The sequence below is a fragment of the Mastomys coucha genome, chromosome X, assembly GCF_008632895.1.
Source record: "Mastomys coucha isolate ucsf_1 chromosome X, UCSF_Mcou_1, whole genome shotgun sequence".
Classification (NCBI taxonomy): domain Eukaryota; kingdom Metazoa; phylum Chordata; class Mammalia; order Rodentia; family Muridae; genus Mastomys; species Mastomys coucha.
Window position 1 is genome coordinate 81,538,157 of NC_045030.1, and position 25,983 is coordinate 81,564,139.

Sequence of the window (25,983 nt, forward strand, 5' to 3'; positions counted from 1 at the left end):
AAGAAAATATCTAATAAAAAACAGCCGGGGGGGGGACAAAAAAGAAGAGAACAGACTACAGGTTGTTTAATCTAGAATCCTGGGTAAAATAAAATAATTATTGAAAAATAATATATGCTCAGATAAGGTTTGGGTAATAATAGAGAGCACAAATTGAGGTAAAGTTTCTTGACTTTTATTATCCTTGGCAACTATAAAGTAAACAACTCCATACACAGCATTTAATTTTACTGAGAAATAAAAAGGTACAAAGAAAATAATTAGAACAAAGCTGTTGAAAAGGTAGGAGCTTAGAAAATGCATGTTTTACTACTCCAGATAATTGTACAGATAGATGGGATTATTTCCCAACTTATGTTATGACAAAGCTCTTATTATTAAATTTGTGAATGGTATTAAGTAGAAATTTTGAAACTGATTTTAAGTACAAGTACATTCAAATATAAAAGGCAAACAATGAAAGAAAAATGGCATGGTAGTTAGATCAATTAGAACTGTGCAGCTAAGACTCTGCCTTCTCTCTATGTCAACATAGATCCTACATTTTCTCTCTCAACTCTAAAATCTCTCTGTAAATTATACAGGAGTAATTGATCTCTGACTGTACTAGAAGTAAGAGAAGTTGCTGCTTGCATCACCAGAACTTTCACCAGAAGCAGAACTCGGGCCAGCATGCTCTAATATCAGGGCAAGGGTTCTCTCTTCTTCTTCTATCAGTGCTTCTTCATACTGAGAAGCGAATGCAAGAGGGTTTGACCCATGAACCTTGGCCACAAACTCTAACACTTTCATCTTACTAGTTTCAGCTTTAGCCCGTAGGCCCCACACATACTCATACTGCATGGGATAACTGTTGGCTACTGGCTGGTATTCCAGGTATTGCTCCCTCACAAACTCATCAGTTATCAGCTCTCTAGGGTCACCAAAGATGAAATGATTCATCCCAGCATAGATTCCCAGTGGATTCAATACTTCCCAAATCTCGTCTTCAGTGGCACGGTTGCCCTTCATGAAGACTATGCCCAGGATGAGTATCAGGAGACCAGTCTTAGGAAAGCTATACTCATCACTGCGCATCCCATCGTAGGTGAGACCTAATTTAATAAAAAGAGCATAGCAATGGTTGATAGGATCTATCTCCCTCACATCCAGCCCAAAGAGCAACTCCATGCGCTCAGCAGCTCTCATGAGGATTTCATAATAATGAGCCACATCTTCTTTGACAATGAGTACCATTATATCATCCATACTCATCATCTCTTTCACCTGATACTTGTACAGCATGTAATTCACCAAGAAATCAACTTTCCCATCTACAGTCATCACAGGTACATTTGTGCTATCATCTGGCTGATCTGGTGGAATGACTGGGTTATCCTGCACTGGTGGAATGACTGGGTTATCCTGCACTTCTTGGTTACCAAGATCCTCAGCAGACTTGCTTGAAGAGGCAGAGGGATGCTGAAGACCTCCAGAAGTACTGGGTGTCTCATCTGCAGGATCATCCCAGCTGCTAGCCATAAGAAGTTGAGATGAGGAACATGGTTCCTCAACATCAACGGAGGCTGCTGCAACCTGTAGGTTCTGGGTTTCTTCACAGGTCTGGCCCTGGTCAGCTGCACATCCTTCTGATGGCTGAGACATGGTGACTGTGTAGACAGGAAGGCAACAATGAGAAAGGAAAAGTGTGAGGGTAATCAGCTAGTAAATCAACTATAGTCATGATGATAAAAGCCACTTTCAACATACTTGTGAAAATTATGTTATAAAGGTTCACAGGGGAGACCTGATATGGGAAAATAAAAGACCTGCTGAGTGCTAGCCAACTCAACATGAAATTATTAGAGTGCAGAGTAGACACATATTTGGCTCTATAGTACCCACTCCTTTTCTAAATGAAAAAAAAAAATGTTCCATATTCTCCACAAGTTTGATTAACATGGAATCTGACAGTTTTAAGCCACATTCTGTGCTATAACAAAACATTTTTACCCCAAAGGTGGGTATGAACTTCTATTTGTAGCTGAGGAACTAAAGACAACTAATAGCTATTTGTATGGGAAAATTAAAATTTTTTTAAGGTTATAAGACTTGGTAGGTTTGACCAACGCTCTGGTGGATGGTCACATATACTCAAAACTACATAGTACTTAATAGGTTAAACAAAGCAAAACAAGTTGAGTAGGGATGGAAGGGGAAGGGGGTTGGGTCTAGAAGTTGGGGAAAGGGGGTGAATATGATCAAAATTCTATGAAAACTTCAAAGAATAAAAATAAAAAGCTGCTCCCAAGACTAAAACTGTAAGGCCCCTGCTTATTTTCTTTAGGCCAAGGGCAGGAACTAAACATCACAGATTTTTTTGTGTGTGTGTATGTGTGTGTGTGTGTGTGTGTGTGTAGATCTCCTCAATGCTTAGGAGCCTTACTCAGAACCAAATAGCAGATTTGTCTTCTTCATTGGAAGTGTATCCATGTCAGAAGTTGACTACTGGCTTTCTTAGATCCTAGTATATGAGTGAGCTGTTCTGACTTTGACTATCTGTATTTGAATTATCTATAGGAATGAACAGAGTATCAGGGTAGTTAATTTGTGATCACTCCTATACTTAACTGTATAGATTATTCATTGTTCGTTTAAACTATATACCACAACTCTTGATAATATTTGAGACACCTTCCTTTTGTTGAACTGATATTCCATCATACCAAATACTTGTGTCCTTGTGAACACAAAGGAGTAACTTAAAGTCATTTAATTCATCCATTTCTTCTTACTACAAGTTGTAACCATGGTGAGACATAGCTCTGTTGTGATCACTCTGTTTTGGGGTATCTATCTGCCTCAATAATTGTCCTTTCTTTTACCAATGGAAGCATCTGGGATATGATACAATTTTCTTAAAACAAAACAGTTATCACCATTATCTTCAACCAACAAGAACAGGGAATCACTGTGTATCACAGTCTGGCAGTCTTACCCCGTGCCTCCTCAGACATGTAGGGAAACTAAGTAGTACAATGTTAATCCAGATGTTCTGATTCCTTTGGGACCTTAGTCAAGGTTTTACTTGTGGTACTGATTGAGCTATACTTCCTACATTTTGATAGCTACCAACCAGTTCAGTTCCCTGTCAGAATCAGTTCTCATGTCATCAGACAACTGTGGGTAGGAGTATAAAGATTCTATTTGCCAAAATCCAGCTTATCTCTGTGACAACAGAGGATACTATCTCTTGGAGACCTATGAACTTGGAAGAATAGATCTCTCACATTTTTTTCAGGATTTGCGTTTGATTTTGGCAGTTTAGGATAGATATTTTATGCTACCTGATGTAACGAGTCTATGACAACAAACCTTTCCCTTAAAACTCTAGTTAGGAAGAGGATGAATACTTATCCAAACATAACATACACTGGACTGACAATATTATTTGAGTTTTCTTTGAACTCTTCTATCCTACTATGGGTTATAGCCTTAGTCTTATCTGAGTTTCAGTCTAGATTCCTAGATGTACTTGTCTATACATCTCTATCTTAACCTGAGCCATTTGAACAAATATGTTAATTTTGGAGTCAGGAAAATGAAGAGAAAGTAATGAAATTCCAAGTATCATTTCCTCAAGAATTCAAAATTTGAAGGCCATAGTGAAGCATATGAAGATACTAACAATAATAAATACTTCTTCAACTTTTATTCAATGTCTACACATCACTTACTAATACTGAATAAGACTCTTTGCTGTTGCTAGTGCTGTTCTTCTTGCATGAACTACTTTATTAGGAAACAAAAGAAGTAAAAAAGGCATCCTTCCTATGTACATTCCAGTATCCAAGTGCTAACATTATAGGTGGACACTGAAAGGTCACCTGTGTTCTAAAGTGGGTAAGTTTCTAAATGGTGACTTAGAATACTTACCTTAGATCCTGAAAGCACCTATGAATCTTCCCTCTAATTGCCTGGCTTCAGCGCTTCCAATCAAAGGCCACACCTCACTAAAAAAAATGTAAGAAAGGAAGTGATGATATAAAGCATGTTCCTTGTATATACTCCTTCCAGATTATTCTAGGGTTGAGCAAGAAGCCAGAAGAGCACCCTGATAAGCATTTCTTTTGGAGAATGTAGTCCATGTGGATTTCTACCTTTCAAGGAGAGGTTCCTTGAATGATCCCATGGCCTATGGTTCTTAGTCTGTAATTTAAAATCTCATTATAATGTATCCTTCCAAATAAATACCATGAAATAGTTGTCCTAGTTTGCTTCTTGGGTGCTGTGATAAAATACTGACCAAAGACAATTTAGGAGGAAAGGGTTTATTTCACCTTGCAGGATAAATAAAATACATCACTGAAGGAAACCAAAGCATGAACTCAAGGCAGCAATCTGGAGGCAGGAACTGAAGCAGAAACCATGGAGGAATGCTGCTTATTGGCTTCCTTCATCTGGCTTTTTGGTGGTCTTAATCAGAATTCCCCACACAGGTTCATATATTTCAATGCTTAGTCTCCAGGGAGTGGCACTATTTGAGATGATTAGAAAGATTAGAAGGTGTGTACTTGTTGGAGGAAACAAGCCACAGGGGATGCCAAGCTCAAAGTCGTTCTGCCTATGGATCAGGATGTCACTCTCAGCTACTACTGCAACATCTGCCTTCATGAAGCCATGCTTCCCACCAGGATGATAATGGATTAAACCTCAGAAACTTTAAGCAAGCTCCAAAATAAATATTTTCTCTTATAAGACTGCCTTGGTCCTGGTGTTTCTTCACAATAAAACGGTGACTAAGACAGAAGGTGGTAACAGGGAATGAAGTATTGCTATGACAGGCCTGACCATACTGTTTACTAGCAGAATGTGGAATTTGGGACTTTGGACTAGGAAAGCAGTTGAGTGCTTTAGAGGGGGTTTGGGGAGCGTACTAGTAGAAATATGGAAGAAAGAAATGCTTAGACTAAGATAGATTATGATAGCCTTGCTCAAGAGGTTGCAAAAGGGAAGAATAAATAAGTGTCTTGAAACCATTCTTGTGATATTTTGGCAAAGAATGTGGATACATTTAGCCCTTTTTTTAAAAATCTGCCTGGGGATATGTGTTAAGAGTGTGGTTTAATGGTTTTTGACAGAGGTTATTTTAAGACACCATAATATTGACTCTATCTTGTGGATATCATCAATCATTTTTATGCAGACCAATGGTCAAAAGAAGCAAGATGGCCAAAGGGAAGTACAAAAAGTACAGTTTGAGAAGAAAAGGAGCACTAGGAAGTATAATGGAGCCAAATCCAGTGCTCAAGCTTAAAGAAAAGTCTCATGCTAAATGGACTAAAGGGAGTGGTGGCCTAAGGGCAACACCCCACTCAGGTAAGCTTCCAACTTGTGAAAGGAATTAACAGAAAAGTTTAAGTAAGGACATCATTGACAACAGAAAGGTGATGTAAAACTAACTGAAATAGGGAACCAAGTTCCATCCCAGCAAGCAGCAGAACTCCACAACTTCAGCTATGTGGTGCTGGCTTTAGAGTTTAGCATAGAAGAAAGGGGTTTTAGAAACTTTCTCCGTAGCTAAGAAAAGTCAATGAAGCAAGCCATGGGTCAGGGATGTTTCTGTATCTCTGAGAAAGCACTGTGTAAATCTGTGAAGATAAAAGCTTTACTGTGTTAGAGACCCCAAGATGTTGGACAGGTCAGTCATGGAATACCTGATAAGGAGAGCTAATAACAGAATATGAAACCAGCCCAAGCGGGAGAAGTACATTGCAGCTGGCAAAGCTAAAAGGAGCTGGAGATCTGAAGAATGCTTTGACATCAGACATGAAGAGTTTGGAGTTTGCCCTGCTGGTTTTCATTCTTGCTTGGTCCACTATTTCCTCACTGCACTCTCTTTTAGAGTGATAATGTGTATTATGTGCCATTTATGTTGAAGTGTGTGATCTGAATTTTTATTTTTATTTTATAGGGTATTACAGATTGACATGAGATGTAGAAGGGACTTTGAACTTCTCACTTTTAAACGGTGTTGCGAATGGAAAAACAAACAACCAAACAAAACAAAACTATTGTGACTTTTGAAGTTGGACTAAATGCATTTTGCATTATGATATGCTTACAAGACAAAAGGGCAGTGGAATGTGGAGGTTTAAATAAAAATGGCACTATAGGTTCATACAGTTCCATATTGATAGAAGTGTGCCTTTGGGAGTAAGCTGTGAGGTTTCAAAAGCCCATTCCAAGCCCAGTCTCTCTTTCTACCTATGGTTCAGGATATAGCTCTCAACTACTACACCTGAGAAGTAGTAGTGGCTTTCTGCCACGATGATAATGGACTAATAAACATCTGAAACTGTCAACCAGCCGAAATTAAATGGTTTCTCTTATAAGAGTTGCTTTGGTTATGGTGTCTCTTCATATTAATAGAATAGAGACTGAATCAGTTCTGCCCAGTTACTTTTCTTATATAGCCCAGCTTTAATAACCCAGGAATGACACTAAAAATGAGATGGGACAGCCTACATCAATTAGCCATTAATAAAATGTTCCACAGAAGTATTATAAAGGAGTAATGGGAAAATAGGGCAGCAATTTTATCTAGTAAAGGAAGGTAATACAGAGGGAGAGGAAGAAAGAATGGAGAAAGAACATTAAGGATAAAAAAAGAAAAATACACAGGGAATCATTTCATAGTAACATAAAGCATATACATTATATAATTTGAATAAAATTATGCTGGTAGGGTGATAATGGTCACCCCCTAGAGCCACAGATTATCTTACACACTATGCTTTGTACTGTGACATATAATGCAGATATCACCCCAAAAGCCACATACTGCCTAAACCCTGTACTGTGCAAGGAAAACCTCTCTGCAAATTGTAGGTCAAGGGAGTCTATGAGATTCTCGTAACAATATTGGTTATTCCCATTGTCCTTTTTTGTCTGCTAGTACTTGAGAGTATAACTCTATTGGTAATGACTCTACATACTTCAGACATAAGGATATGGAGGAATTGATCAGCAACTGACCTATAAGCCTCATACCTGTGGGCTAGTTCTCATGTTATCCAAAGGTGAAGTGCTAGCTATCAAAGGAGAAAAGCAATTGAATAGCTCTATGCAGCTGTAAGTTCTATAAACTGCAACAATGACTAGCATCCCAAGCTGTATCTAAAGGTGCACTAGTGATATTTTGGGAGCAACCAACAGTAGTTTAATAGGACAAAAGACTGCTCAAAAGGATGGACTCAATGATTGGTATCATAAAGCTAGACAACTACCTATAGCTGGGGAGGTCATGGACCCTAGAGGATTAATTGCTTTTCTCCCTTGGTATTCTTAACTAGTATCACTCTCTTAAACCACAATAATTCTCACCTGTAGTCTGTCTATCCACAGGTAATTGTGCCACTTTACTCTTACCAAAGGGGATTTCATTTTACAACAGAGGCCATCTGTTGTAAAATGATCTATTGGTAAGAGATGTCAACTAGAGTTAGGAAAGTCAGTTTTCTTTGGGGAAGTGGGTCCTGAAAGATTATATCCATGTTTCAGTAGATGGCCCAATACTCATGCACACCTGGGGGGCATGAAATGGATTTTAGCTATTAAAAAGTGGGATGAGGAACAGTCGGAGGGTGGATGGGGGGTGGGCAGAATAAAATCTGGAGTGTAAATAAATAAAGAGGGACGAATGCTGTGTAACAAGAAGTTAGGAAGGTAGAGGTAGAAGGTAAGTTCCTATTGTTGAAGATACCATGCACCTCACAAATAGGATCCTAGTTTGCATATTACCAGAAGGCCCCATGCAATTATCCAGAGACGAGGTGAGGGTAAACAATAGTCCCACTGTGGTATGATGCATATGAACCACAATTACCACAAAATGATACTCCTAAAGGTTCAGTAGTGGCACACACACTTGGCACTAGCCAACAGCTCTCTATTTGAACTTAAAACCCACCTAACAAGAGAAAAGCCAGGCCTGAAAACCTAGATAATTCTCCAGTGATAGTGAAGTCATCAATATTGGAAGAGAACATAAAACTACTTATTTACTATGCTAGCATAATTCCTAAGAACAATTTTAACCTTTGTCCTTATACACACAGATTGTCATCTTTATCCCTTAAGGAAAATTATGTTTCCAATAGATGAGAAACAATACAGAAAACCCCAACTAATGAAAATGCAGAGGTGTGACACTTAGTCGCAATATAAACATCTACAAAAAATACCTGCATGTAAAGCTTAGGGAGCATTGTGGAGGAGGGGAAAGAAAGGTTGTAAGAGCTAGAAGAGCATGGAGTTTTCTTCGGGATTTTGTCTCCTAGTAATGTCAAAGACCCATAAATTCTCACCAACATGACTGCTTAACATGAGCTGAATGAGGATAATAACAAGAGACATGCAAAAGTGAATGGAGAAAAGCCTATGAGGGCCCAAGAGTACACAAACACTACAGGTAATGAAGAAATGCTGAGCAAGAGAAATCATCTTCCCCAGAGAACAGTATATAAATTGGTTTTCTAATTCCAAATGGTCAGTGCTGAAAACATACATACCACATAACATTACAGAGACTAAGTAGATTATATTTTGGAACCTACCATATATGTATATATATATATATATGTATATATATAGTATATATGTTTAAATATATATAACATTATATATATATATGCATACAACAGTAAGTAGCAAAAAACAGAGGCTATGAATTTGAAAGAAAATAAGTAGGGGTAAATGGGAAAGTTTAAATGATGGAAATGGAAGGAAGAAATGTTGTATTATATAATCTCAGAAATTAAATAAAAAATTAAAAGAACAACTACAAAAACAAGAAGCTGGGAGGGAAAAGTAGTGGTAGGGATATATAAGGAATTAAGGGAGGGTAATGGGAGGTAAATTTGATCCAAATATTTTATGTCCAGCAATGAATGTTAAACAAATATTTAGAAAACAACATCCAAATCCCCAAGGACCATATTTGTCTAATAAATCCTGGAAAGCCACGTTGGTGTGATGATTTAGTGGTTAATAAGAGTAGCTTGTTCCTGGCACTCAGGTGTCTCACAAACGGCCTATATACCTCTAGTTTCAGGAAATCTTACACTTCTCTTCTGGTATTTGCTGGTAACTACACTCACATATTCCCATATATTTATGAATGACATACATACATATAAAAGTATACATAATTAAAAATCTTTCTTTTGCCTTGCTTTTGTTTTTGAGACAGGGTTTCTCTTTGGAACAGTCCCGGCTGTCCTGGAACTCAGTCTGTACAAGAGGCTGACCTTGAACTCACAGAGACATGCCTGCCTCTGCCTCCGAAGTGTGGCGATTAAAGGCATGTGCCACCACCCCCTGGCTAAATACATGTTTTAAAAATAAATAAAAAACGAAACACTAGAATGTTGTTTGGAGACAATGCACTGAACAAACCAAACCAGAACATATTGTAGACATAACCCCAAATATTCCCTTGGGGTCTGTATCTTGACTTCCATAAGCATTAAATCTGCTTTTCTACCTTATTTCACCCATTACTAATTCCATCAGCCTAAGGCCTCTGTTTTCTCGCAGTGCATCCTGTCCCAAAGACTCGGCCCTGGCTACGCCATTACAGTACAAAAGCAGATTCCTTAATATTTCCTCAGATATTTTCTAAGGATACCTCCCTTGTCCGAAGCGAGGCCTCCAAGTCAAATCACACCTCTAAATTTGTATTTTATCACAGCTCAGAGAAGGCCGGATGAAGCCTAATGGCAAAAGCGAGTTTCTGATCTGTGCCGTGGCAGTCTCTGTTCCATGTGGTATAAGCCCCTACACCCTTATTTAGAATCATATTTTTAACAATCAGCAGTACCTGAAACAATCCTCTTTTTCACCTTTTCCGCACACCACCTTCAGCGGCTTTTCACCAAGATCTTCCTTAGCCGGTCTCCCTTCGTAGCATCACATCCGGTTTGCAGCAGCACCTGTACAACAGTGCGCATGCTCCTGGGTTCCCAGAAAGAGGCGGTTCCTTTTCATTCTTCTGCTTTATCAAATGGGCTTCTTCTTTTTTTTTTCTTTCTTTCTTTTTGTTTTTTTTTTTTTTTTTTTTTTTTTTTTCGAGACAGGGTTTCTCTGTGTAGCCCTGGCTGTCCTGGAACTCACTGTGTAGACCAGGCTGTCCTCGAACTCAGAAATCCGCCTGCCTCTGCCTCCCAAGTGCTGGGATTAAAGGCGTGCACAACCACTGCCGGGCTAAAATGGGCTTCTTAAAAGCTTTAGGGCTTTTATTTCTGTTAGGCTGGGATCTGGTCCCTCTTGCCAGTGTATCTGAAAGGCTGTTTGGACTCAAGTCATTCTGTAGTAACTTATAAAGTAGACATGGTCATGGCCAGTCACTAGCAGATTTCTTCGTATGTCTTTGACAATGGTGATAATCTTCAGTTCGTTTTCTTCAGGGTTCTTCATTTTGCCTTTAAAATTTTTCTTTTAATTTTATAGGTAGGGCTTTCTGGTAAATGCAGCTTCTCTTTTCTAGCAAAGTTTTGACTAGTTACTATATCCCTTCAGAAATTGTACTAAGTGTCAACTTTGGCCTTGATCTGAGAAGGGATAATAGAATAAATAGGTAGACATGTACCACGATAGTGATGGAGTATCATTTACAAAACATACTGATATATTTATTTGTTTCCTTCATCTTCCAGATTTACCCCTCTGCTCAAACTTTATTATAAACATTCTTTCTACAGGTCAAAGATTTAGATTATGATTTTATGAGATATGGTCATTTTTGCTTAAATGACTTACCATATATAGAGGGTCATCTTTACATTAAGTATTTTCTTTTTATTATTCATTTTATTAACTTATTTTGTTTTTCTTAGCACCCTGGGCTATTTCTAAGTTTAGTTTTGAAAAATAGGATTAGTAATATACACATTATTTACTCCCTGACTTCAGTGAACATAATGACATCTCATATTTTTATGTTTTAATTATTTTGCTAATTAATTATTATAACTGACATATTAGAAAAAGTAAGTTGCAATCTAACATAATAAAATTTTGTTACCTGGAAGGATAGGGACTCCACAAGAAGACCTACAAAATCAACTAACACAGACCCTTGGGGGTTTCTATAGATGGAACCACCAAAGAGCAAACATGGGCTGGATGTAGCACATCTTCCCCCCAGCATATAGGTAGCAGATTTGCTGCTTGGTCTTTGTGTAGGTCTCTTAACAAATGGAGTTGGGGCTTACCCTGACTGTGTTGCCTATCTGTTAATCCCGTTCTCCTAACTGGGCTGTCTTGTTATCAGCAGGAGAGGATGGGCCTAGTCCTGCAGTGACTTGATGTGGCAAGTGGGTTGGTACAGAGAGGGGCTTCTCAAAGGTCAAGTGGAGGGGAACAGAGACCAGGTGAAGGGGAGACTAGGAGGAGAGGGGGGAAGGCAATAGGGATGCAAAGTGAATAAATTAATTAATGGAAAGAAAGAAAGAATTAATGTAGAACATAGGTTCTATACACAGCAATAAAAATTGGAAAGAAAATAAAACCAATTTATTACAATAGCAAGCACAAAAACCCCAATATACAAGACATTCTACATACTGTCGTGAGTGATGGGTACCATAACTAGTTCATTCCTCTTTTTTAAAAAAAAATCTAGCTACCATCTAGATGACAAAGAACTTATAAATTGAGTATCAGATATTATTTAACAAAAGACTTATCAGAATAAAGATGAAGTATGAATTTGAGGAGACTAACCAATTAATTTAGAAACATTTATGAATTGAAGCAGGAAAAAGTAATTAATAAGCTAGTCAATTTATGGTAAAGATGTTTTCTTTAGGCATTGGAGAGATGGTTCAGTGCTGAAGAGCACTTGTTTTGCTTGCAGAATACCTGAATTTGGTTCACATTACCCATATGGTGGCCTACAACTATCTCTAAGTTCAGCTTCCAAGGATCTGGTACCATTCTCAGGCCATTGGGGTCACTAAACTCATATTTTGCATAGAATTAATATGCAGACATAACATTCACAAACATAAAAATCAATAAATCTAAAAGTAGATCAAGGGAAAAGACAGCAAAACAAAAACCACATGACATTCACATATTACATAGAATTGTTTAATTTTTTAAATTATTAAGATTTAATAGTGGCTAAAGATATATGCTTTCAGATATTTATATTGAACATTTTATGAACATAGGAAATAGAAAATGAAGTAAGCAAAGATATATGATTTAGAAGGAACAACACTATCATCAAACATAAATACAATTTATATGCAGAAATTATATTAAAATTTATTAAATTAATAAAGGCATTTTAAACATTATTATATTTAAAATCTGTACACAAAATTTACTGTTTTCTCTAGCAATACACAGAATAAAACTGGATTTATAAATCTAAATAAATACATACAGCAGAACCAGTATAAGAACACTAGGAGAATTATGTACCTTCTATTTAAATTACTAAAGACCTGACAAACTGGACAAATGTTACAGATTTCTAGAATGTTCAATAAACAAGTTAAACCACACTAAATTTAATCTAGTGACATGTATAAGAGAAATATATTGTTATTTGTGAATACTTTTGATTAAAAACAGAATATGACTGAAAACCTCTATCTTCACAATACACAAATCTATTACAGGTCAATTCAAAGACCAATTCTATGTTATTTCATCTGAAAATTTATATACTTTCATTAACAGGATAAAATACCACATTAAAAACATATTAACAAAACCAAGCCACCATTATTTAATCATGATTAAAATATATGCAACCAAATCTGATAAAGATATCTACGAAAAGCTATATAAAATATAACACATAACATGGAAACATTGAATTGAAGATTATCTTTATTGTTAATATTATATTCTTAATAAACTAACAAGTGAAATGTGTCATGTTTGAAAACCACATTATGTAATTTGTATATTTATATGTATATGTTTATATGAAGAAAATATATTAATGATAAATATTTGATAATAAGAAGTCCTTAAAGCATAAGATTAATATGTAAACACATAATTTTGGGGCAACAAACAATATAAAAATAAAGTTAGATAAAATATAATATGCATATTAGTGTAACAAAATATCTGGTGCTTAAAAATAAATATACATATATAATCTTTTTTTAAAGATTTATTTATTATTATAAATGAGTACACTGTAGCTATCACCAGATGCACCAGAAGAGGGCATCAGATTTCATCATGGGTGGTTGTGAGCCACCATGTGGTTGCTGGGATCCAAACTCACCACCTTCAGAAGAGTAATGGATGCTCCCACCCGCTGAACCATCTCACCAGCCCCTACTTATATATTCTTAAAAGTATGTGAAAATAATAGATAAAATTCTCTAAAGAATGAAGAAATCACTGAAGTTTAACTAGAGGAATATTTTGTTGACAGATGGAGCATTTAATTTTAATTCCCCTTAAATTCAATTGTAAAAATACTGGAGTCATTTCATGACAAATACAATTCTAAAGGTTTTTGTATGCATATCTATACATATGACATGGATGCATAAGTTCATATAAGCCAAGTATACAATTTATGTTGCCTTTTGAATTGCCAAGAATATCAAATACCAGTTTGAAAAACAAAGAAGGTTTGGCTTAGTATACAAGTTATTCAGAATTACTAAAATGCATACTAGTTAGGAGCTTGTAAATGACATAAGTACAGATACAGGCAAATTACCAGAAGACAGGAACGAAGCTTGCAATAGATTCTGCTCCAGAGTCTAAAGAAGGAATCCAACTCAACTAACATTTTCATTTTTATTTATTTTTTATTTTATTGATTTCTAACTTCTGGAACTTAGAGGGGGATACATTCATGTGGTTTCAGCCATCAATCTTATTTATTTATTTATTCATTCATTGTTTTATTGTTTTATTTTTTTTTCCAGACAGTGTTTCTCTGTGTAACCTTGGCTGTCCTGAAACTTGCTGTGTATGCCAAAATGGTCTCAAACTTACAAAGGCCTGCCGGCCTCTGCCTTCCAAGTACTGAAATTAAAGATGTGCTCCACCATGTTATTATTATTTTATTTTATGTAGGCAGTGGGAACTAATTTATAGAAAATACAACATTGTGAACTTAAAAATCTGCAAATCTACAACCTTGCCCTAATGTGATAAGAGCTGGCTTGATAAACTCTTATCTGTAGTCTATAGTGGATTGGCTTGTGAGTTAACATTTAGGATTATCTTCTGAAATGGTCCCCTGACACTTGCATTTAAAGGGACTCAAGGTGCCTTTCATTGCCTTCTAGAAGTCCATCTTTTTCTACACTGTCCAGTTGGATTTTCCTGTCTCACAGTCTCATAGTGGCTAGCAGGATCCAGTCCCCACTGTCTAGCTCCTGTAACCTCAGTCTATTCTAGTACAATCTGCAGACGTTCTAAGATCCTCTGTCACTAAAGCCCCCACACCAATACATAAGCTTCTTCATGTGTATTTCATTTTGTTTTTATAGTTTTTGAAACAATTTAAACTCCCAGTTTATTTTCACAAAAGAAAAAATTACAGTTGAAGAAACAACAACCAAGACAAAACAAAACAAAAACATTTAGGGTCTTCATGTTAACTCTTAACAGTTTTCAGTACCTCTAACCACAGTGCTGTAAGGTTGAAACCAAAGTTTCAACTTCTTGGACTTTGAAAGAGAAAATGAAGGGGAGGACCTTTAAGCACCATTCCTGGCATAGAGTATGCAATAGCAACAGCTCTGTGGAAGCTTTAAGAACTATCTCTTGTTATATGGCATGGGTCTAATTGTGAATCTTCAGTCTGCACTACAAGTCTTTATCTTATGTCCATGTAATTTCCACTGCCTTTCTTGACCAGTGACTGCATCTTTGCTGGTCATCATTTTTATTTATTTTATTGAAATTACATTCATTTTTCATGCAATATTTCATGATTACAGTTTCCCATCTTTCTACTCCTTCCAGTTCTTTCCCACCTCCCCTCCCCTTCCTTCTAGATCCAACCACTTTCTGTCTCTCATTAGAAAAGAGTAGGTCTCTAAGAAACCTCAGCCATACAAATATAGTTGAAATAAAATATAATAAGATAAAACAAAAACATTCATATCAAGGTTTTACATGGTATCCCCACAGGAGAAAAAGAGTCCCCAGAGAAGGCACAAGAGTCAGAGATCCACTTGTTCTCATACTTAGGAGTCCTCCTGGAAAAAAGACCACCAAGCTGACAGTAATAGTATATATACAGAAGACCTGGTACAGACCCATGTAGGCCATGTGTTGGTTGTTTTAGTTTCTGAGTTCATATGCACCTTGCTTAATTCTTTCAAGGGGGTTTATTCTCTTTAGTGCCCTCTATCCCTTGTGGTCCTTACACACTTCTATTCTTTCCTGGTATTTCATGAGCTCTGGGCTCTGAGGGGAGATATTTAATGGATACCTCCAATTTAGGTTCTCTCTGCACAATGTATGGTTAGGAGATGACTTTCTAAACTGCAGGCACTAGGATCAACAATTAATAAATGATACCCATGAAACTGCAAAGCTTCAGTAAGGCAAAGGACATTATCATTTAGGCAAAGTGGCAGTATAAAGATAGGGAAAAGGCTTTTTACCAACTCTACACCTAATAGAGATCTATTATCCAAAGTATATAAAAATCAGGAAATTACATATCAACAAACCAAAGAATCCAATTAAAATGGGGTATAAAGGTTTACAGAGAATTCACAATTGAGCAATTTCAAATGGCTGAGAAACCTTTAAAGAAATGACCAACATCCTTAGCCATTAGGGAAATGCCAATCAAAACTACTCTGAGATTCTATCTTACACATTTCAGAGGCAAAGATCAATAACAAGTGACAGCTCATGGTGGTGAGGATGTGGATCAAAGAGAACATTCCTCCACTGCTGGTGGGAGCACATACTTGTACAACTACTATGGAAATGAATGTAGGAGTTCCTCAGAATGTTGGGAATCAATCTACCTCAAGCCACAGCTATACCAGTCTTGGGCATAAACCAAACCCATCTTACCACAAGGACTTTTGCTCAACCATATTCACTGTGGGTTCATTCATAATACTCAGAAACTGGAAACAACCCTAATATCTCAAAACAGAAGAATGAATAAAGAAAAATTACATAATACTTTATTCTGTAAATTAACTACATAGGAACAGATGCAGAGTCCCACAGCCAAATACCAGGTGGAGCTCAGGGAGTGCTATGTAGAAGAGAGAGGAGGGATTTGGGGAGCCAGAGGGGTCAAGCACACCACAAAAATATGATGCACAGAATCAACTAACTGAGACTCAAGCCAACTCACAGAGATCAGGGAACCTATATGGATCTGACCAAAGCTGTCTGCATATATTGTTATTGTTGTGTAGCTTGGTGTTTTATGGAGATTTGTAACAGTGGGAGCCAGGGGCTGTCTCTGACTCTTTTGCTTGCCTTCAGGACACTTTCCTCCTACTTGGTTGGCTTGTCCAGTCTTGATGTTGGAATATGTACCTGGTCTTATTGTAGCATGTTAGGCTGTATTTAGTTATGTCCCTGGGAGTTCTGCTTGCTTTTTGAGGGGACTTGGAGATGGATCTGGGGGAAAGGGAAGGTAGGAGGGAGAGACTGGGGAGAGGGGAGGGAGGGGAAACTGTAGTCTGGATGTAATATATGAGAGAAGAATAAAAAAAGGAAAAAGAAAGTAAAGTAAAGCAAATAAAAACAACAACAAAAATATTGTACATTTATACAGAGGAGCATTTATTACTTAGTGCTTAAAAAAAGGAACATCATGAAACTTGCAGGTAACCAAGTGAGTGAGGTAACCAAGACCCAGAAAGATAAATATGGTATGTATTCACATAAAAGTGTATATTAGCAGTTATGCAAACAATAACCAAGCTACGATTTGTAGAACCAGAATAGAAAGGGTCTGGGGGAGACACATGGATCTTCCTGGGAGGGGGAAGTAGAAGAATGTTTACTTGCAGACTGGGAATTGGTGGGGATAGGAATGGGAGGGTCAGGGGTGGAGGAGTTGGGGAAATAGGGTAGTAGGAGAGAATTTGGGGAAAGAACTGGAATTAACGGGCACTATGAAAGATGATATGAGAATCTAATGTAGTGAAAAACTTTCCAAAATGTATGAAGGTGATTCTAAAGGTGTTTTTTTTTCTTTTTTTCTTTTTTTTGTTTTTTCGAGTCAGGGTTTCTCTGTGTGTAGCCCTGGCTGTCCTGGAACTCACTCTGTAGACCAGGCTGGCCTCGAACTCAGAAATCTGCCTTCTTCTGCCTCCCCAGTACTGGGATTAAAGGCGTGCACCACCACTATCCGGCTTCTAAAGGGGTTTATTATTGGTGAAGGATATGAAGTCATAACAGGCCATCTCTTGTCACCGAATGAGGCTTTCACTAGTAGGACTGTGTTAAATTCAATTGATTTGTTGGGCACAGGGTCCCATGAAAATTCCCAAATAACCAGGCTGTTGCTAAGACAGAGAGTTGCTCTCTGAAACCTAACAATGGGGCCCCATTCTGGCAGACAATACCTATACAAATCATTGACCATGGAGAAGTTGAGCTATTATGTACATGGAGCCTTCACTCCTACATTCTAGTCTCTTTAGTGCAGGAAGGTACTTTGCAGGCTACCATGAGAGAAACATAAACACTAACCCAGCACAAAGTCTTTGACTTATAAACTGTACTACCTGAAAAATATGCTAGGATAGAACTTGTGGGTGTAGCCAGACTATGTTTAGTTTGACATAAGGCCCACTCTTCAAGAAGGAACACATTCAGTAGCCAAGAACCAGAGACTAGATAGCCAAGAGATCTTGGGTAAAAGCAAACACTACTGATCTAAAAAAGTAATACTAGAATGACTCCTAATGATATCCACTATAATTATAGGTCAGTGCCAGTTATCATCACAGTAGCTTCCCTTGGCAGCAGATGGGAACAGATGCTGGTCACTTTTTAAGGTATGATACAAAGAAACAAAAAGGATTCTCAGACTCAGTACTAGAGACATACTTTGTTGTTGTCTCTACACAAAGCTGGAGCATTTATTAACTTCCACTCAAAGTTTCTGCTTGACTACTGTTTTTTTTTTCCTTCTCTTGGCCAGTGATCTAATCCCTCATATTAAATAAGGCCCATGCCTTTCTGACAAAGCCCTCTGCCTTTTGGGACAAAGTGATATGTTGTCTCATCTGGTTCTATTTTTCACTGGTTTCTAATACTCATAAGGGTATCAAATTACTATATGTTTTCTTCCATTCTAAGACAGAAAAAAATGTAAGGAACTTAAGTTCTTACCTGTTTGAGGACTGGAAAGAAATTATTTTTCTCCGCCAACCTCAAGGAATTTAGTTCAGCTAACAATCTAGAAAAATTGAAAAGCAGATTCTTATTCATATGATTCACTATGATATGCAGCTGTACTGCTAAGTCCATTTTAATATGAAGAGAATCCTGTAGAACATCTGACTTCTACAAATTGCAAAATATATTGTTTTAAGTTTCTAATTTTTTTAATGATTTATTTATTACTATAAATGAGTACACTTTAGCTGTCTTCAGACACACCAGAAGAGGGCGTCAGATCTCATTACAGGTGGTTGTGAGCCACCATGTGGTTGCTGGGATTTGAACTCTCAATCTTCAGAAGAGCAATCGGTGCTCTTACCCGCTGAGCCATTTCACCAACCCAGTTTCCAATGTTTATGATAATTTTTATACCACCAAGAGAAAATAGAAAAATGCTATTTCAAAGAAAACTTGCTTAGCAATATTAACACCAGACAATCTACATAATCAGATGCATGTCAATAAGTATTCATAAAGGTATATATGATGATGAAATGATCACTTCATTAAGAATATATAATAACAATCTTATAGCACTGCATGTTGGTACATACCTGGGATTGTAACATAAAAATAAAAGAATGTGATCCCAAATTGTATTAATGCCTGCACTACGTGGAGAAATTCAAGCCTGGTTTCATTGACCCTCTTCTCCTTATCTAATTCTTTATCCTTCTTGTCCCATTTGTCCACTCACACAGTAGTCTCCCTACAGTTCTTGTATACATGTGTTAAATTTTTCTCCCCCTCTTCCTTCAATATTTCTTCTCCTCACCACACTCACATTCAGCCCTTTAATATTCCCACAGATATATACACAGATAAACAGAATGACAGACAGATAGATGGCTTTGATACATATTGAGATCTAAGGTCTGTCAGAGAGAGATTGAGGAATGGGGGAAGAAGGGATGGAGGGGGAGGGAGAGAGAGCATGCAGAGAGATAATGGCAACTAAACAGACACAAACATGAATATTAAAAAATAGGACACTATAGATATAAAAGTAGGTATAGGTAGTATTTGACAAACGTATTATAGGACAGGAGGAAAGCTGTAAAATGTTATCTTGACATGACATGCCTGCTGCACACACCTTCTCACAGAAGCTGTGATTACTTGCACAAGAACTTACACAATATTAACCAATAACGATTCCAGCATGGATGCATGGATAGTGGAAGGCCTCCTGAGACTCCATCTTAGCTGGGAGCTTGCCAATTGACGAATTCAAGGGAAGGAAAGTCTCTTTTTTTTCAAACTCTGGCCACTGATAGATTCCCCAAACTCTAATAGATAACCTCACACCCATATGAACAGCACTACTTGGTGTCAGTGGGCTGAAAAGTAACTGTTTTTAAAAGGAGGGAATGCAGTTGGAATAGAGATATTATGAGTGCTTAGCATGAGCTATTGTATCAGTTCTAGGCCAAGCTTCACTACCACACCCAACCTCCTAGCAAAAAAAGGCAAAAGCCCACAGAGAAATTTCACTGAAGAAGATATATAGCCAGCAAATAAATAGATACATAGAAATTCAATTTCATTAAATACTAGGCAATTGATGATTAAAAACAATTATGAAATGCCACAGCATAAATGTTAAATATAAAATAAATAATAATGTTATAATGCCAAATAGTCAACGATAGTACAAAGAAATTAGATTGCCAATAAATGCTGTCAGAAATATATATTGTTCAGTAACTACAAAATATTTGAAAATTGGAAAATGACAAAAGAAACTTCAAACTTCAACTCACCAAGCAGCTTCGTAGCAGTAGTTCTGTAAACTTAGCCCAGAAAATGAACCCTTATATGTACCAAAAAAAAAAAAAAAAATCCTCTACGTAATTGTTCATGGCAACTTTGTTTGTAGAAGTCCCAAGGCAGAAACAAGCAAGATATTTCAACAATGGGCAAATGTTTCAGCAAACCGTAGGCCATTCACGCCATGAGATAAGAAGAATCAAAATGCTGGTACATGCAGACAAATGTTTCAGTAAAATCTGGGACATTCATACCATGGGAAAAGAAGAGACGAACTCTTGATATACAACCAACTTGTATGGAGCTCAAGGCCATCCTTTTGGGTTAAACCAAACTCGTTTTCAAAAGTTCCTACACTCTTATGATTCCATGTTTTACAACAGCCTCAAGAGGATAGAATGATAGAAATATAGGACATAATTGATCTTTGTTATAGAATAAGCATTGGTGTGAAGAAGAGAGTAAGTGTTTTTGTTAGAGGGGTAGTATTTGAGACTTGTTCAAAAATTTAATTTAATGGTGCGCATACAGATAAAAACATGAGAAAAATCCCTTGATCTCAGCAAACACATTTTAGTGAAGCTATTTCTTTTATTATTTTAGTTGTTTGAGACAGGGTCTCTGACATCAAAATAGTGGCAGTCTCCTTCAGCTACCCTGTCCTCAGAAGCATGAGTCATTATAGCCACCAGGTTCCAGGGTTTGATTCTATATTCTAGCTAGGAATTATGTTCTAGTCAGGCTTAATTGGCAACCTGACATCTTGTGGGAACTGGAAAACATTCAGCACTCTCATGCTGTAATTTAGACTTAGAGATCTGTGAAATAATGCATGTGATTTGTCTTAAGTCATTAAGTTTATGCTATTTTGTTATGTAAACAATTGAAAATTATACACATACACAATTACTTCATGTTCTGATCTCATTGTACATGAAACATAAAATTTATTTAAATGAAAAATTATTTCTGCTTAATGCTAGGGAATTTGATGAGCCAAAAATTATATTAACTGGGGAAACATGACCATATTTCATGTTTGTATGAAAAAATAAAAACCCAATATAATGAAAAGTGAATATATGGTGGGATTGCAAGCTGGTACAACCACTCTGGAAATGAGCTTGATGGTTCCTCCAGAAACTGAACAAAGTACTACCTGAGGACCCAGCTATATCACTCCTGGGCATATACCCAGAAGATGCTCCAACATGTAATAAGGACACATGCTCCACCATGTTCATAGCAGCCTTATTTATAATAGCCAGAAACTGGAAACAACCCAGATGTCCCTCAACAGAGGAATGGATACAGAAAATGTGGTACATCTACACAATGGAGTACTACTCAGCTATTAAAAACAATGAATTTATGAAATTCTTAGGGAAATGGATGGATCTGGAGAATATCATCCTGAGTGAGGTAACCTAATTGCAAAAGACCACACATGGTATGCACTCATTGTTAAGTGGATATTAGCCCAGAAGCTAGGAATACACAAAGTACAATCCACAAACCACATGAAACTCATGAAGAAGGAAGACCAAAGTGTGGATACTTTGACCCCTCTTAGAAGGGGGAACAAAATACCCATGGAAGGAGTTACAGAGACTGTGTGGAGCCAAGACTGAAGAAATGACAACCCAGAGACTGCCACACCTGAGAATCCTTCCCATATTCAATCATCGAACCCAGACACTCTTGTGGATGCCAGCAAGTGGTGGCTGACAGGAGCCTGATATAGCTGTCTCCTGAGAGGCTCTGACAGTGCCTGACTAATACAGGAGTAGAGGCTCACAGCCATCCATTGGACTGAGCACAGGGTCCCCAGTGAAGGAGCTAGAAAAAGGACCCAAGGAGCTGAAGGGTTTGCAGCCCCTTAGGACTAACAACAATATGAACTAACTAGTACCCTCAGAGCTCCCAGGGACTAAACCACCAACCAGAGTACACATGGTGGGACTAATGACTCCACTTGCATATGTAGCAGAGGATGGTCTAGTTGGTCATCAAGGGGAGGAGAGGCCCTTGGTCCTATGAAGATTCTATGCCCCAGTGCAGGGGAATGCCAGGGCCAGGAAGCTGGAGAGAGTGGGTTGGTGAGCAGAGGGAGGGGGGAGGGAACAGGTTTCTTTTTTTTTATTTTATTTTTTCTGGACAGGAAACCGGGAAAGGAGATATCATATGACATGTAAATAAAGAAAGTATCTAATAATAAATAAATAAATAAAAAGAATTGTGAACATATACCAAGAATAATCCTATTAAGTGACCATTTGTTTATTAATAACTACTAGATAAAATTAAATATTTGATTTGTAACATTATCATCACCATGATTATATAATAAAAAATACTATTTTAGAAATGATTGGAGAAGGTAAAATGGAAAGACAAAGATAATACTAGAAAATTACCTATGATCCCGCTTACCCCAGCTATTATTCTCCATCTTCTACATGCTTGTGGGTACCTCTACACATATAGTGTGAGAGTATGCAATCATTGCTCTTTTGCCTAGAAAAACAAACAAACCTCTATGGTATAATTTAAGTTCTAGTGAATCCTATAAAATTACCTAGACATTGACTGAAATGTCACCTTTATTTCTTGTAACTGGTTGGTGCCTTGCTTACCACAATACACACACATATTTCTAAATTAATGATCACTTTAAAATATAAACTTTGAAAATCAAAATTTTCATTTTTACATTATGGTAGGAACAAAACCAAGGGTAGCATATGTGTGAGTTAAGGTCACTTGATTAATTCTCAAATCTTGGAGGACCCAAAAGGGTCAAAGCCACAGCACAAATACTGTTAAAATGAAGATGGGGCCTTTTTGCATATATGACAAATGGTATAGTCCCCTGGTATTTAACTGCCTTAAAGATTGAGAAGAACCTGAAACTTCAAGCTTGTTGTTGTTGTTGTTGCTTTTTGTTTGTTTGCTTTTTCCACAAAGGAGCATTTTGACCATCAGGAAACATAGCTATCAAGATACAACTGTAATGTTCTTGGTTCCATCACATCTTATTCTCTGCATCTATAGTATCAAAAATATGGAGGACTGTGTGACAGGAACTCTTAAAAAATGGTAATGGCTCTGGATTAACCATTTAGTCTAGATACTAAGTACCTAACATGTATTATTCATTTCCGTAAATCAAACTCAGTCTTCCTGAAACAAAGCTATGGCTTTAGTCATTGTGTGAGAATTATCCACTTACAGTTTTACTGTAATACTCTGAAATTTTGGAGATCAGTCTCAACCTATATAATCAATAGCTAATATTAGATTTCTCATGTTCTACAAGATTTTGGGTTTATCCTTATTATATAAATAATAAGGAGCTAACTAAGGAATGATAGTTCAGAAAAATTGAAGATAACTTATCATGGGTTATGAATCAAAATTAGACAAATAATTAGCAGATCAAATCTGAAAATGGAAATTTATTCACCTATTTGGTTTATTAAAAATTTAAGTTATTTATTTAAAAAATTTTCACATATCACTTTAAATTTTACTCAAATTTGTTATTTGGACTTTTCTTTGGGATAAAGAAAGTCTACTCAATCCAGGTTCAACACTTACAACAGACTGAAGAAAGTACTGATTTTACACCCAAATTGAGTATGGTAAATGAATCAGGTTAGGTGTTTCTGGAGCATATGAGACCCCAAAGCAGGCACCATGAAAATGTTTCACCTTAACATGGGCAGCAAGTTTCTCACACTGCAGAGAGTTCTAGTTTAGTAACCCTGCCACATCTTCTGTACTAGGCTAACATCTTCTGAAATCACATGCAGCTGAGGCAGAGTTACATACAGCTGGCATGGTGATGCAGCACTCAGGTCGCAGAAATCTCAGGTGAAGAGGTAATGACTCTCTCCACCCGTTCTTTATATGATGGAACTTTAATGGATCCAAACCTGAGGGCTTGTAAACTCTTGCAAGTAGTCACCAATGAAGATACTGATGCTTGTTATGTTTTGAGGAGAGTATTTGCAAGAACAGTTTTAGAGGATATTTTATTTAAATGATTTTATGAGTATAATTGTAGATAAATATTTTAAATATCTCAATTTTAACATATATCTCAATATTTTTGATCACATAAGGATTAAGTTTTAGTCAAAAATAAGGTCCTATTTTATTTATTTACACTTCAAATGCTGTCTCCCTTCCTGGTTTCCCCTCTATGAAACCCCCACCCTATTCCCCTTCTCCTTCGCCTCTAAGAGGGTGTTCCCCCACCCTCCTCATCCCTCTTCTCTGGGACATCAAGCCTCCACAGGACCAAACACATCTCCTCCCACTGATGCCAGATAAGGCAAGCCTCTACTACATACATAGCCTGAACCACAAACCGGCCCCTGTATGCTCTTCAGTTGGAGGCTTACTCTCTGGGAACTCTGGGGGTCCAGTTAGTTGATACTGTTGTTCTTCCTATGGGGTTGCAGTTCCCTTCATCTCCTTCAGTCCTTCCCCTAACTCTTCCATTAGGTTCTCCAGGCTCAGTCCAAGGGTGGGCTGTGGGTATCTGCATCTGTCTTGGTCAGGTGCTAGGAGAGCCTATCAGAATTATGAATTGGGTTATTTGGTTTTCTGGAGTCTAACTCCTTGAGTTCTTTATATATTTTGGATACTAGATATCTTTCAAATGTAGGGTTAGTAAAGATCTTTTCCCAATCTGTAGGTTGCTGTTTTGTCCTATCCACAGTATCTTTTGCCTTATACAAGCTTTTCAGTTTCATGAGGTCCTATTTGTCAATTGTTGATCTTAGAACCTGAGTCATTGGTGATATGCTCAGGAAATTTTCCCCTGTGCCAATGTGTTCGAGACTATTTCCCAATTTTTCTATTAAATTTATTGTATCTGGTTTTATGTTGAGGTCCTTGATCCACTTGGACTTAAGCTTTGTACAAGGAAATAAAACACACAGCATATGAAAGGTATTTGGAAGTTATATATATGGAATCAGAGGTGGGAAGACCAATGGAGACAGTTTGTAGTTTTCATTCAAGAAGTATCTAAATAATGAGAACATATTGCTTTATACCGATGTATGTCAAAAAAGGAGCTGTTCAATCCTGAGTGGTTATTATGGTTGGTTTTAATATCAGTTTACCACAAACTAGAATCACCCAAGTAGAATCACACCTGAAGAAGTGTCCTGATTGCCTTGATTGATGTGTGAAAGACAACCCCAATTGTGGACTGTACCTCAGCAGCCCAGTTAAAAAGGGGATTTCAGAAGGACATCTATTCTCACCCTTTGTTTCCTTGGTCTCTTATGGCTGGGTTGATTTACCCTGTTGTTACTGCTGCTGCAGATTCCTTCTCTGGCAGCAGAAATAACATTTCAAACTGTCATTAAGGACTAGGGAGCAGTGGTTCTCCAGGAACTTTCCCAGCTTGTGGCACCAGATTGGGACTACTGAGGCACTTTGTCTTGTTTCCAATGAAAGATAGCTCTTCTGGGACTACCTTAACTGTTGAGGCACCCAGCCTCAGGACTGACTAGCAGGTTGTCAGAATTAAGGGGTGATTTATTTGTCATAGTGTTTGAACACTTTGGTCAGATATGTTATAGCACACCTTTAATCCCTATACTCAGAAGGCGGGGCAGGCAGATCTCTGTGAGTTCAAGGCCTGTTTAATCTACATAATGAGGTCCAGGACAGCCAGAGCTATGTAGAGACCCTGTCTAAAAATAAACAAACAAACAAAATAAAAACCTCACTTAATAAATGTTTATATATATCAGAGTTATAATATTTTATTAATAT

The 25,983-nt window shown here is 37.3% G+C and overlaps 1 protein-coding gene across 2 annotated transcripts; it reads right to left on the minus strand.

Annotated features, from left to right (window-relative positions):
* Positions 1-153: 153 nt before the first annotated feature.
* Positions 154-20,219, minus strand: Mageb16 (MAGE family member B16). Of its 2 annotated transcripts, XM_031374730.1 has the most exons (4): positions 20,178-20,219; positions 18,364-18,430; positions 3,916-3,992; positions 154-1,649 (listed from the first exon to the last, which is right to left on the minus strand). In XM_031374730.1, exon 4 carries the CDS (start codon positions 1,642-1,644, stop codon positions 607-609), a length of 1,038 nt encoding a protein of 345 aa, XP_031230590.1. In that variant the 5' UTR covers positions 1,645-1,649; positions 3,916-3,992; positions 18,364-18,430; positions 20,178-20,219; the 3' UTR covers positions 154-606. The 2 variants fall into 2 exon arrangements, with proteins under 2 accessions (XP_031230590.1, XP_031230599.1); XM_031374739.1 differs by lacking the exons at positions 18,364-18,430; positions 20,178-20,219 and adding an exon at positions 9,863-9,942.
* Positions 20,220-25,983: the final 5,764 nt, after the last annotated feature.

Excerpts from the sequence above, each read along its gene's own strand:
- Mageb16 (XM_031374730.1), bottom strand. The coding sequence starts at position 1,644 with ATGTCTCAGCCATCAGAAGGATGTGCAGCTGACCAGGGCCAGACCTGT.